The sequence below is a fragment of the Electrophorus electricus genome, chromosome 2 (genome assembly GCF_041902795.1).
Source record: "Electrophorus electricus isolate QZ-2024a chromosome 2, ASM4190279v1, whole genome shotgun sequence".
Lineage (NCBI taxonomy): Eukaryota > Metazoa > Chordata > Actinopteri > Gymnotiformes > Gymnotidae > Electrophorus > Electrophorus electricus.
In genome coordinates, this window is record NC_137498.1 from 35,932,231 (window position 1) to 35,945,579 (window position 13,349).

The 13,349-nt window shown below is 35.9% G+C and overlaps 1 protein-coding gene and 1 long non-coding RNA gene across 6 annotated transcripts in view; both read left to right on the plus strand.

Annotated features, from left to right (window-relative positions):
* calcr (calcitonin receptor) overlaps positions 1 to 3,943 on the plus strand; it is a 33,203-nt gene extending 29,260 nt beyond the window's left edge. For all 5 annotated transcript variants that reach the window (XM_081701598.1, XM_081701606.1, XM_035528880.2 and 2 more), the window contains 5 exons: positions 86 to 146; positions 242 to 308; positions 907 to 1,125; positions 1,230 to 1,271; positions 3,487 to 3,943. In XM_081701598.1, the coding sequence (XP_081557724.1) occupies positions 86 to 146; positions 242 to 308; positions 907 to 1,125; positions 1,230 to 1,271; positions 3,487 to 3,708 (611 nt within the window). In that variant the 3' untranslated portion in view covers positions 3,709 to 3,943. The remainder of the gene's footprint in view (positions 1 to 85; positions 147 to 241; positions 309 to 906; positions 1,126 to 1,229; positions 1,272 to 3,486) is intronic.
* Positions 3,944 to 4,040: 97 nt separating this feature from the next.
* LOC118241800 (uncharacterized) lies at positions 4,041 to 9,123 on the plus strand. Its single transcript, XR_004776361.2, has 4 exons — positions 4,041 to 4,464; positions 6,262 to 6,429; positions 6,634 to 6,807; positions 6,930 to 9,123. It is a non-coding gene; the product is annotated as an uncharacterized LOC118241800 (long non-coding RNA).
* Positions 9,124 to 13,349: the final 4,226 nt, after the last annotated feature.

Here is a 13,349-nt window from a genome sequence, read left to right on the forward strand (position 1 = left end):
TGTATTTATAATCTGTGTGCTTTTTTTGTGTAATAATATGACTGTGCCAATTTCTATGTAATAATATGACCGTGCTGTTTTCAAGGATTTCCCCTGGTGCCTGCCTCAATCCATGCCGTGGCAAGGAAAAAGTATTTTGATGACAAGTGAGTGATGTTACCTGCCCATATGCTGTAAACTCTGCAAACATGCGGGACTCAGCAGCAAGTTTTACACCAGCTTTCCTGTCTTTTTGGAATAGTTGCTGGATGAGTGTGGAGACCCACCTGCTGTATGTGGTTCATGGACCTATCATGGCAGCTTTATTAGTGAGTCTTTAACCTTGTCAAAAAACCCCACACTCACCACAAGTCTGGTTATATGTCACAAAGCCCCACACTCACTCCGAGTCTGGTTATACATCTCTAAGCCGTGCACTCACACTGTGTGTGGTTATACATTACAAAGCCCCACACTCACCTTGAGACTGTGTACAAATCACAAAGCCCCACACTCACCCCGAGTGCGGTTGTACATCACAAAGGCACACACTTACCCTGAATGTGGATATACTTGTATACTGGTAATGAATATATCTTTAGTTAACATTTTTTTCCAGATTAACTAATTTAATTTTGAGAGAAATTCAAAGATGTTTCTAATATGTTCACCTTTATGTAAGTGCCTAATTGCTGCTAAACATACGGAATCTTCAGTTTTGATTCATTAGTGTTTCTTCATTAAAATTTGATTAGCATTTTAACTACTGCTGTAAAGGGCTGCTATTCATAGATGATGAAGCTTTATGTAAACTATCCTTTGTGAAATTAAAATCTAAACAGAGCATGGTAATTACCTTATTTGCTATTAGAAATATTCTATTCTTTGATAAATACAAATGAAATATTCTATCATTCATTGTCACAGGTGAACCTATTCTTTCTGCTGAACATTGTGCGGGTCTTGGTAATGAAACTCCGGGACACCCACCGTGTGGAATCCAACATGTATATGAAAGCTGTGCGAGCCACCCTCATTCTTGTGCCTTTATTAGGCATCCAGTTTGTCATATTTCCCTGGAGGCCAGAGAATCGTTTGGCTGGGGAAGTATTTGACTATATCATGCACATATTACTCCATTACCAGGTATGTGACTTAGGTGTTTAGCTATATTTCTCTTACTAACTAAATGAGAGTGTTAAAATGACCACAATGACTAATTGTTTTTCTGTGATTCATTTTGTTTTAAGGGATTGCTGGTGGCAACAATATTCTGCTTTTTCAACGGAGAGGTAAGCATTGATGATCTAGGCGCATCAATGCCCTTAAATGCAATTTCAAATGAAATTCTGACACTGCATTGTGGGCATGGTCATGGTCAAGACGTGTAAAAAAAGCACAGCAGTTTAAAATAAAATGCTTCTTTATGCTGATGACAGAGGAATGTGTTGCTGTGCTTTGCGTGCAACAGCCCATTGGAACATTTACAGGAGGACTTTTTAATGGACAATTACACAACCCCAGTTTGGATTTAAATGCATGGTAAAACTATTCTGCATATAAATTATAGATTTTAACAGGGTAGCTACCTATTTCCCAAAGGAATCCCCCATTTTAATCCCATATTTAAAACCTTTTCTTCACTTCTCATTGTGGTGGTACATAACATTACTAATGATTTCCACTCCTTCATCACTAACCTTTGTAGATATTCTCTATAACTCTGTATACAGCATCATGACTTTCATACTTATTGCTGCAATGTTTTTGCATTAGATGGATTGCTTTTGGGCTTGGCAGAAAAATCAGCACTGACTGGAGATCGTTTGCAAAGCATTATTATGTGAATTATTATCTTGCCTTTTCAGCCTTACTGAACTTTAGAAATAGTGAATCTGTCTTCCCCCTCAACAGCTGCTCTCCTCGGAAAGCTACACTGCTTCCACTGACTCTGTCTAAATAATGTTTTTTTTGTTTAGTTTTTTTCTTCTCTTCTCTTCAGCTCTGCAAATATTGGTAGATTGCCATAAGGCTCTCACCAGCAGTGCCTTTGTATGTCCTGCTTGTTGAGGACTTTATATGCCATTTATACTTGCAAAATTAAACATAAGTAAATGGGTACATATTACACCACAAAAATGCAACATGTCATTGCTGAGAGTGTCTTTTCTTGCAAATGAAATATTTACAGTAATACCAGGTCATGTTGTTTACACTGTTTCATATATGATTGAGGCCACATTTTCCCACAATGATTAGCTGTAGCAATTATGTCTAAAGATTGTTTTCTTTATTTTAGTCTCAGTAGAGGAAGAACAATGACACATTTCAGGAGAGAAGATCATTAATGGCAAATTTCTCTCAATGCTGTAGAACACTGCTTGAAAATGTTGACATTTTTATTGGAGCCCTTAGAATGAAATTGTCACACAAGTTCAGGCATACACAAACAGATACACACACAACCACAAAATATCAGAAAATCAGAACAACTAATCTGACTAGAACCATGTCCTCTGGACAATGAGCCCCTGAATTTCTCCAAGTTAGCTGTCTAAATTTATGATTGCATCATAGAAAGCTCTCACTTTTGCCTGGGCATTAATAAATTCACACCTGACATCTTCATTCAACGTGAGTCACTTTCTTTGTGCTCAGCAAGGCAAGGGTTTGTATGAGGACAGCACCCAATCCTAGCCAACCACATGAATTTTACCACACCTGAAGTTTGCATGTTCCTAAACTAGCATAATACAGATAACCACACAAACACCACAGCTGCTTCTGAATATTTGGCATATGGTTCCAGGCATGGATATAAATGCACTGAATCAGCAGGGCTAATCATGGTCCAGATAAGTCATTGTACATGGAAAATTATTTTTGTTCTTGAAAAATGGGTCAGTTGTTAGCTTGTGCATAACCAGGCAGCTCTTATCATCATTACAGACAGCTTGTAAACGGCTTGGATAAAAGACTGACCCTATAGACAGATCCCAATAGGAGGGAAGGTGCACTACCACATGATAATGGCGAGTTTGTATGAGGACAATACGTTGGACATACCTTGTTTTTGTGGGTATGTTTGTTTGCCTGAACCTGATGTTTGGTTTTGTTCCCTCTCATGGCACATGCATCAAACCTGCTTTCCTCGGTCCCCCCAGCAGACTTATTCCATAATCTGCTTGTTTTGCACTAAAATTATGCACATCAGAATTGATTCTTCCCTTCTTAGAAGGAACTGTTTTTTATTAAGGACATTGGACAACAATGGGAGTGTGAAAAAACTAATAAGGGGCTTAATGTGTATCAACAGTGATTAGAACTAGGTACTACAAATGTTTCAAAAGTACACTTTAAAATCTTTTTATATGTTTACTACACTTATTTGCCACTGATAAGACATTGGCACAACTCTTATCGTCACTTTAAAGTTTTGTCTGTGTACTGTAGAATCGAGAATGCACCCTGGCAGAACATAACCAGTTGAGGTGTATCTCCTTGCAGGTTCAGGCCACCCTGAAGAGGCAGTGGATGCAGTACAAGGTACAGTGGGGTCAGCGTCGGCGTGAACACTGTTCCATGCGCTCTACTTCATGCACCACCACCTCCATCACAGAGGTGCCTGCATTCCCGTTCCACCATGACTGCACCAGCGAGCACCTGAATGGAAAACATATAAATGACTCTGAGCTAGTGGCCCTCAAGGTCAGGGAGACCTATGCCTGAGCCACAGAACACAGGAGGAATGGTTTAGAAACACTATTGGATGGGATAAAGCAGAAAAGAAGGAGACCAAGGAAAGTAGAGACCCCATTAATTTAGAGATTACAACATAGATATGGTCCTTGCAAGTTCTGTGACTTGTAACAATGTGTACATGTCAACAGTATGACACCCAGGTGTTGTGTATTCGCAACAGTGTCTCTGTTGAGACATGTTTTAAGATGTGTGTGTTTATATATATATATATATATATATATATATATATATATATATATATATATATATATATATATATATATATATATATATATATATATATAAACAGTGAGGTGACATTCCTGAAGAATGTGACACATTTTAGCTGCTAATCCGAAATCCTGCTAAATCTGGGAAAACAGTCACAAACACAAATCTTGCTTCACCAAAACCAAAGGGTGTTGCTGAACATGGTGAGGCTCTTTAAGTTCTGGAATTAAAACCACTGAAATGAGCCCCCAGAGGAGATGGATCTTGGAAGGCATGTGGTGAAGAATGGATCCTCTGTGCCTAAGTTCTGGAATCCTGTACATACACTCATCAGGTTCACTTTAGAATTGTGGAAGAATGTTGTGAAGAGTTTTATTTTTCTGACAGTTGTTTTGCAAATCCAAATCACTTTTTTTCTGTGTTGTGTGTCTTCTGACATCCCTGTAAGTGCAGCTGAGCTTCTTTGATGTGTGTATCACAACTGGAGTGTGGAGCAGTAAAAACAGGACACTGGTAGGTGTGCTATAAAGGTGATTTAGTAGTGCAAGAGTGCAAGTGCACAAGACACACATTCTGAAAACACAGAGATGAAAGGTGGTGAATATATGGTGAATATCTGTATCATGAAGAATGTAGTATGTTCAGTCAAGGCCAATGTAGTTTACTTTTTTTTTTCCCTCCCAAATTTTGTGTTTCGAAATGCTACACACTGCATTATGCCAGCAAAGAATGAAATATTTACTCAAAGATTTTTTTTTTAACATTACAGACATAAAGTAATTTATTTTGTCACACTAGTATGGTCAGATCTCTGTGATTCAAAAGGGCTAGTGCTTGTAGAGCTGATCATAACACGACCATGTTTCTGTTCAGTTGTGTGCCCTTTTTTGTAGCTGGAATCGAACTTGTACTCTATAGTTGACAGACAAAACAATTTTTGTGATATGAAAACCCTTTTTTCCATTCCTTTATAGCAAACCAAGTTCACTGAATATTAAATGACCTACTGGCCTACATAAACAGTATATTTTTAAAATATAAATGCACTCTGAATTATGGAAAATGCATATTATTGCTTTACATATATGAAGAAAGCACATTAGATAGATTTAAACTCTATAAAGAATATGTGACTTTTTCATACAGATTCCATTTAAATAGCTTGCAATTTCTGAACATATTAAGAACAAATTTATATTTTATAGCTTGAGAAAATAATTCAAGTATATTTCATGACAAAATATTTATTTTTCACCATTCATTCTAAAAGTTTTCATCTTTGTGATTTCATTAGACTTAGAACTATACTTTTTAATTTAAGAGTGAGGTGCATCTTGTATATGTGTATTGTCTCGTGTGTTTGAGGAGTTTGAGGTGGAATCTTGACAGGTAAAATTTCATTGTGAGTTCTGCCAGTATACTGGACCTGGTATTTACCATGTAAATGTTTATGGCTTATCACAGTGTTGATTAATCATGGTGTATATACTCCCAGTCAGTCCTGAAGCTTGAGGTACATTTAGAAATGATAAGCTTTGTTTAATCACGTTATTGCTATTGCTTTTGAGATGTCTATTGCCCGAACGGGCTTGTTATCTAAGGACTACGGTGTTCTTCAAATTAAATCATATTTATATCAGTGTTTTTTTCTTTATTATTTTTTATTTAAAGAATTCTGATTCTAGGCATGTTACATATTCAGCCTCTGTCATCCTCAAAAATGTAAACACATTTTGGATAATGGACATGTCTACCCTCTATAATTAACAAATACATACTGTAACCTGAGCATAAAAGATTAAAGCCACAACCAGGGATCTGAAAGAATTCATATTTACATTGAATTATAAATATTGATATTTAAAGATGACCCCTTTATACCACTTTGACATAGTCACTGCTTTTTGTCTTACAGCTTGAAGTCAAAACTTATAAAATATATTTCTCCAGCTTTATTTATGCATTTAGCTTTTTATAACATTCAAGTGATGAGGGGAAAAAAAAGAAACAGTTCTGAAAAAGTACATAAAAAATAAAAAACTGGAAAAGGGATCAGTCCCCTGATTTAGTGCTTTGTAGCACCACCTTTTGCTTTAATTGTAGCAATCAGTCTCTTTGGAAATGTCTATACTGGCTTTGAACACCTACATTGGGGAATATTTACCTATTCCTCCTTGCAGAACTGTTTGAGGTCAGTCAAATTTTGAGGTGACTTGATGCACTGCCCTCTTTAAGCCCATACACAGATTTCTTTTTTTTTTTTTATCAGACATTCACCTTCTTATGTTTTTTTTTTGGTGGTGTGTTTAGGGTAATTTTTGTGTGGGAAGGTGAATCTCCTGTCCATCTTCAGCTGTCTAGCAAAGGGACACATATTACAACAATTTGGATCCATTTGGCAGCATCCATTTACCCTTCATTCTTAACCAATTGACCAGTTCCAGGTGAAGAGAAACATCCCCATCATCATGCTTCATGGTAGGTATGGTGTATCATTGGTGGTTTTCTGTGTTTGCTTTTCACCAAACATAATACTTGGAGTTCAGTCCAAAAAGATCAATCTTGGTCTCATTGGACTATAAAAGCTTTTGCTACATGATGTTAGAATCTTCCTAGTGTTCCTTGGCAAAGCATACTGTACATTTTCAGGAGTGGGTTCTTTCTTACACCCCTGCCATACAGGCCAGCTTTGTGTAAAAGCTCGTGAGATTGTTGTCACATGGACATAATCGACCAATCTCAGGCGTACAGACTTGTAGGTCCTTCAAAGTTGCCATTGGCCTCTTGGTAGCTTCCCTGATCCATGTCCTCCTGGCTTGGACATCCAGCTTGGAGGGACAGTTCAACCTTGGCAAGGTATTGGTTGTGCCATACACTTTCCACTTCTTAATATGCTCTGAATGATAATCAGAGGGATAGTTAAAGCTACTAACATTTTTTGTATCCTTCTCTTGTGCCTATCCACATTCTTATCACAGAAAGCAGCTTTCCAACCATGGTGAATTGTACTATCCTGCACTGCTAGTAGTGGAATTTCCAAAGAATGACTGGATTTATTCTGAAGTAATCAAGACCGCTACAATTGATGTCAGGTGTGGGCCAATTAGCCTGGTGTGTGATCTGGAAGGTGATTAGTTGTATCCGATCAATTTTATAATGATTACTCTAATAGGCTGGTAACTTATCCAAACCAGTAATTTTACTAATTACATTATAAGAATTTAGCAGATTTTTTAAAAGTGTCATTTTCACTTTGATGATGAGAGTAATTCTGTCTAAACAAAGCTGGAAAAAGTCAGACTTCATTTATTTTCGTTTTCATGGTATAATGTGACAAAAGGAAAGGATTTTGATGTTGTATGATGGTTTCTATATGTTCTGTATATCAGACCAAAACAAAATTCAGTTACAGTCAAATCATTTAAGAGTCTTAAATGCTAGTTTTCATTTACTGTTGATTGTTGATTCTTGCATTTAGACGTTTTTGAACATGCCCTCCAAGTCCTTGCTTCAGTGTTTACAAAAAATATTGTTCTGAAATGCCTGATTGTGGCTTTAATGCATGGTTATTTATTCCAAGATTAAAGATATGGTATTTATGTAATGCAAGCATGTTGCAGCTGTAAATGCGTAATATGCCAAGCTTGTTTAAAAGGCTTGAAGCCTCTCCTCTGAGTCTCACCCCTACAGTCATATTGGTTATTTTAGGTTTCAAATTCAGATTACAAATTAAAGATCCTATCTACTTATGATACTACTTATGATACACATCTTCAATATCAACAGGGGCTCAAATGGCAGTATTTAGTATTTAACATTGAACATTAGTGTTTTTTTATAAAATGAAAATTGGGAATCCATTAAATTAATGAAACATTAATGAAAAATGTTTATCATAATGTTTACCATTTACTAAGTGTAACAATTCTGTCACATTATTTAGGCAGTATATGTTGCTTCAACATATATGTGGAATAAGTGTATATAATCTTTTACCAAGATACTTACTTTCCTTGGCTAATTACTGTGTAGTGATTTAAGAGCTGGACAGCAGATCTAATTTATTGTCATTCTTTGTTGTTAATTTAAAAACTTATCATTGTGACTAATCCTGTTCATTTGAATGAACATTCATGACTAAGATCTGCTCTTATCAATCTCATGGCAGTTAAACCAGAAACAACAATATTTTAGGTAGAGATATCATTTCTAGTAAGCTTTTCATGCACAGGTGCTGAAGTGTCAAATGCTTTCCGTTCCCTGCTTTCTTCTCTTGGCCTTTGTGCCTTTTTTTACATTATACCATCTATTAACAGTTATCATAGCCACAACCCTAAATTTAATCTGATATCTGAATAAAGATTCTTTCGTTTGATATTCAGTATTTTAAGCAGTACTTTGTTACATTGACTAATTAAGCCCTTACTATTTTATATTCAGTGCAACCAGCATGATGGTCAGCTAAGGCAAGCAATAGTTGGATTTAAAATGTATTCCTTTTGTGTTCTGTTCTGTGAATATATATTCTATACACTCTGCTAGACACAGGAGCAGAAATATACAGATGATATTTTCATAAATACTTATTCAGACTTGAGGAAAGCATGGTCTTTGCCTTTCTATTCAGGCTGACCACACAAACTGGGTTTTAAGCAAAAAGTAACACCATTCCTGCTGTACAAGTAATTGTAATGTAGCACATCCAGGCCTTAAGAAACAAGTATAACAGAAAGAAAGAAAGAATAAACAATATATCAGTAAAGAAAAAAATAAGAAACCAATAAGCAAATAAAAAGAAAGCAAACTTTTTCTTAGTTTATGTCTGTAACAGAATATTGCAAATATTATCTTTTGCAAATATTGCAGAACAGAAAAGTGAGAGAAATATGACTGGCAGACATTGTACAGTCAAACATCATATAATGACAAAGCATTATTGGGAAAAGATTTCCTAATTCTTTTTAGGTTGTTTTCATTTAACCCAGATGCAGTATTTTTGGTGAAAATTGTTTTTTGTATATTGACAAAGATGTTTTATGTGTTACACTGTGAACTTCTTTCAGCCTTTATTTTAAAAAGTATTCTAACATTTTCACTTTTAAGTTTTATTTGCAGAGGTTGTAGTATATTGTTCCTTTTTTGTTAGTGTTCCACCCTGAAATATACTGAAGAAAAGGCTTTGTTTTGATGTGATGTGATTTTTATTATACTCTTGAAACTATTTATGTATAATAGTATTCTCTTAGTGGAGGTGCTGGTAAAAAATGATATTTACCAGACATATCTTGTTACAAACATTTTAAACTTTGAGTAATATAAACCGACCATAGACAACCAGAAAATAGCAAAAGTGCTACAGAAATGGCAAAGTGCACCTATGCAAGGCCTGCAACACTGATATGTTTATTTATTTATTTGGGGAAATATTTAGAAGATTAAACAAATAGCCTTTATGTTCCATATGACATATGTGAAAGTACTAAGAAAATGGAAGAAAACTAATGCAAGACCTAAGGACAAAAATGACAAAAATTAGTGTTTAGTTTGTATAATGGAAGTAGTAGGCTATTCTTAAAACTATGTATACCATAAACACACACGCCCACCCACCCACACACACACACAAACAAAGAAAAACAAACAAACAAACAAAAGCAAAAAACTAGACAGTGGATCAAGTATAATGAGTCAAAAAAAGTATAAAACCAGCTCAAAACAACTCTGTAATTTCTGAATTAAATTTCCTCAAAAATATTATTGGAATCCTAGATTTAGAATATAGTTGCAGGCACATTGCATCTATTACCAATTATTAAAACATTGAGATATTCGATATATTGATCAATTTCAATATTTTTCAATAGTTTTGGAATAGAATATTATGTTTGTTCATCTATCATCTATGGACCTTACATAAGAAAGAAGTGATTTAAGTAAACCTGAACTATTTGACAGTTTTCTTTTGGGCAAGAGCAAAACTGGTCTAGATTTGTTGTACAAGCATACTGTTCTACAAACAGAAAAACGTACAGACTAATAGACTGAATCTATTTTTAATAACGTAAAGATATTTGAGTTTTTTTACTCTGCTGTCCTCCCATGGTACATGATCTAAATCGCGACACTAGCCAAGGCAGTTCAATGCATGAACTGATCTACTAAGGCGGAACGCGCTTCGATGGCCATTAACTTTGTATGGTGGTGGTCGTGGTCTTAGCCATTCGTTAAAATATATTTATGGGAATTTTCATATTTTTGAATTTTGATATCGACATTCGCTCCCCAGGAGGAGAACATATATTGCAACATATATTGCATCTGAAACTACATTACCTACAATTAAACGTTTTGTCCGCCTTCCCCTTGCTCCGCTTCAGTTTTTGTTAGAAGAACTAGGACATGTTTTACAAGATTTTCTCTCCACGAGCAAAACGTGCAGGTGGTCCAGGGAGGTCGTACAAGTCATATGTTCCCCCCCCCAAAAACAGAAAATGTCGGGGCTACTGGATTGTATTTCTTTAACTTGAACGAACCTGAGTTTAATTATAGGCGAATCATTTTGCGATTATCTTCGAGAGCAGTATTCGGAACTGAACTATTCTCTAAAGGCAATCTAAACGGAGAAAATCGACGTTAATCAGGCCAGACGAGCTATGATTTTGGCCACACATTATAATGCCTTTAACAGTGACTTCATATATGGTGTCAGATTAACCTGTAATTAATATTAATTCAAGTCATTTAATAGTTAGTGATGTTAACACCCATAATTCGTGTTCAGGACATTATCTATTATAACGCTCGAAAGGGCAACATTACGTTTAGTCATGTACTAAATCTGTGTGTTTAAAATATAATTTTAATTGGTAAATTTAATTGAACCATGTCTTCTTTATTTCTGTAACGATGATGTTTACGTCGTAACTAGTGTTTACTTCGGTCGTCACAACTGGGTTAAAGAGCGATTGCTAGATATCACATGGCACATCAAACGAACTGATTTTGCGACAAAGGTACAATAAATTTAAGATTAAACAAAGATTTTCTTGCACGAGGTCGTTAATGTTTTGGTATGTCTTGAAACTACTACTTTAGATCATTTCAATTCATTTGATTGAGAATGAGGTAAGGACTCTGATTCGGCCATACCAGCACTCAGTTTTAGACACTTTCTTTGTTTATCCGTGTTTTGGATTAATACTGTACTGCACGAGTCATATGGTATGCAGGCATCACGACATTGTGCAATAGAATTACCCCTTGGAATTCATTGGCCTCTCGGAGTCATCCAGGTTCTAATACATTGTTTCTGGACTGTTGTGGATTGTCTAAGTGTCCTTGCCAAACTTGAGATGAGCAGCAATTTTGTTCCCCAATTAATCTTTTTGAGAGTGGTGCTTTCCTCTCGTTACCTCCATGAACACCACTCTGGTTCAGTTTTTGTTTCATTAGACTCAGGACTATAGACAGACATTATTAAATGCAAAATGTCTGCATGTCCTTAGCTATCACCCTCTGGTTCACTGTAACTTGAATGAGGATTTTCAGTATGTTTTTCAGCATGTCTGTGCACTCTTTATATTAATTTTATAAATTTTATCAGCTATTCATGCAGACGTTTATCTAAATCCAAAAGGCTCCCAGACCTTATCTTACAACTGTTTTCTTTTGAGAGTGTCAGTACTTTGTGTGGGAAGTGCTTGTAGTTCATTTTTTCTCATATTTTGCCCAATATGGTATATATCACTTTTTCAGAAAATGACTGGAAAACACTGTTACCATTATAAATGATCATAGTGACACAGTGACAGTCGTTCACAGCAAATAGATTTTAGTGATGATTGTTGAAGGGATACACAGTCCAGGGAACTACAACCATGTGTCCTGTACCATGACCTTAGGAAACGTCCTTAAGAACAAAAAGCACAAGCTTTCTGCTTAGTGAAGGAAAGGCAGTGTGTGCAATGCTCTCCAACTACACTAAAGTGTAACATGCTGAGAGAGAGAGAGAGAGAGAGAGAGAGAGAGAGAGAGAGAGAGAGAGAGAGAGAGAGAGAGAGAGAGAGAGAGAGAGAGAGAGAGAGAGAGAGAGAGAGAGAGTGAGTAAGTTCATTAGGATACAGACATGATAGATAAGGCTCTAAATGAGGAAATAGGATGCCCTAGAAGCAGTGCTGAGTGTAGCGATTTTACACTGTATGACATATTAGTGCATTCTAGCAAGTGCAATCTTGTAGTGTTCCTTTCTTTTTTCATTAGAAAGGCAGTAACTGTAGCCCAAACTGACCTGCTGTTATAGCAATTCCAACTTATATAAGCAAAAATGTTGAACTTCCTTTCCAAAAACAAACCTTTTAATATGCAGGTACCTAGGTTCTTTCTCATTTGTTAACATAATGATTGCAAATGATTCTAAAACAAATGTTCACATCAGCAAAATTCACTTGCTGATTCAACTAAAATCTGTTTCACATGCTTCCACTTCTTTTATAACATCTAGTGAAAAAGTTCAATGGGTCAGTACAAAAAGGACATGAAATAGTGACTTACAAGAAAAAGGCATAAAACCTCCTAAATTAACCTGCTTACTTGGTTTCCTTTGAAAGTACTTTGATTACAGATCTTAGGTAGTGTGTTTACCTTCCTTTACTGTGCTGCATGATTGGGGCTGAGCACTAACACACTAAACAGATTATGCCTTTTGAGCTTTCTTCAATTTTAAGGTCATAGTGTTAGGTGACAAAATTAGAGATGACCATGAAACATTGTGAATCATAATATAGTTATGATACTTTGTACTCTGATTTACTTTTGTGACTGAACAAAGAGGAATACCCTTCTATTCCTATACAGTTAAACAGGCTTATATGATTTTGAAAGGGTTTTAGGACTTTGGGTATCCTAGAGGGTATTTGGAAAGCCTAATGTGCTGTATTACATGGCCATATTGTTTTGTGAACTGTGAGTCTGCCTTTCTGAATGGTGAACTCTATTTGTTTATTTTGCATTTAGATGACTGAGAGTAAACAGCAGCTGCAACCAAATAGAATCTTGGATGATTCCTGCAGTCAGAACAACTATCAGGGTTCAGGTTCAGCTTTATTTGCCATTTGTAAGTAAATCATCTCAAAGCATTTAACATTCCTACAGCTCTAGGATAAAACCTCTTACTATTATCAAACATACACGTTGTCTCCACAACAGCAGTGGCTCCCTCAGTGTCCTGTATTCATACACAAAAAAATTATGACAGCAGAGACCAAAATTGTGTACATAGGAAAATTTTGGCACAGAAAATAAATCCCCTGCGAGGCAATGTTCTAAAGGCAAAACTCTTTGGGAAGTGGAATATTGAGTAAGACTGGATCTTCTAAAGGATTGGGCCAGGTACCGCAGTT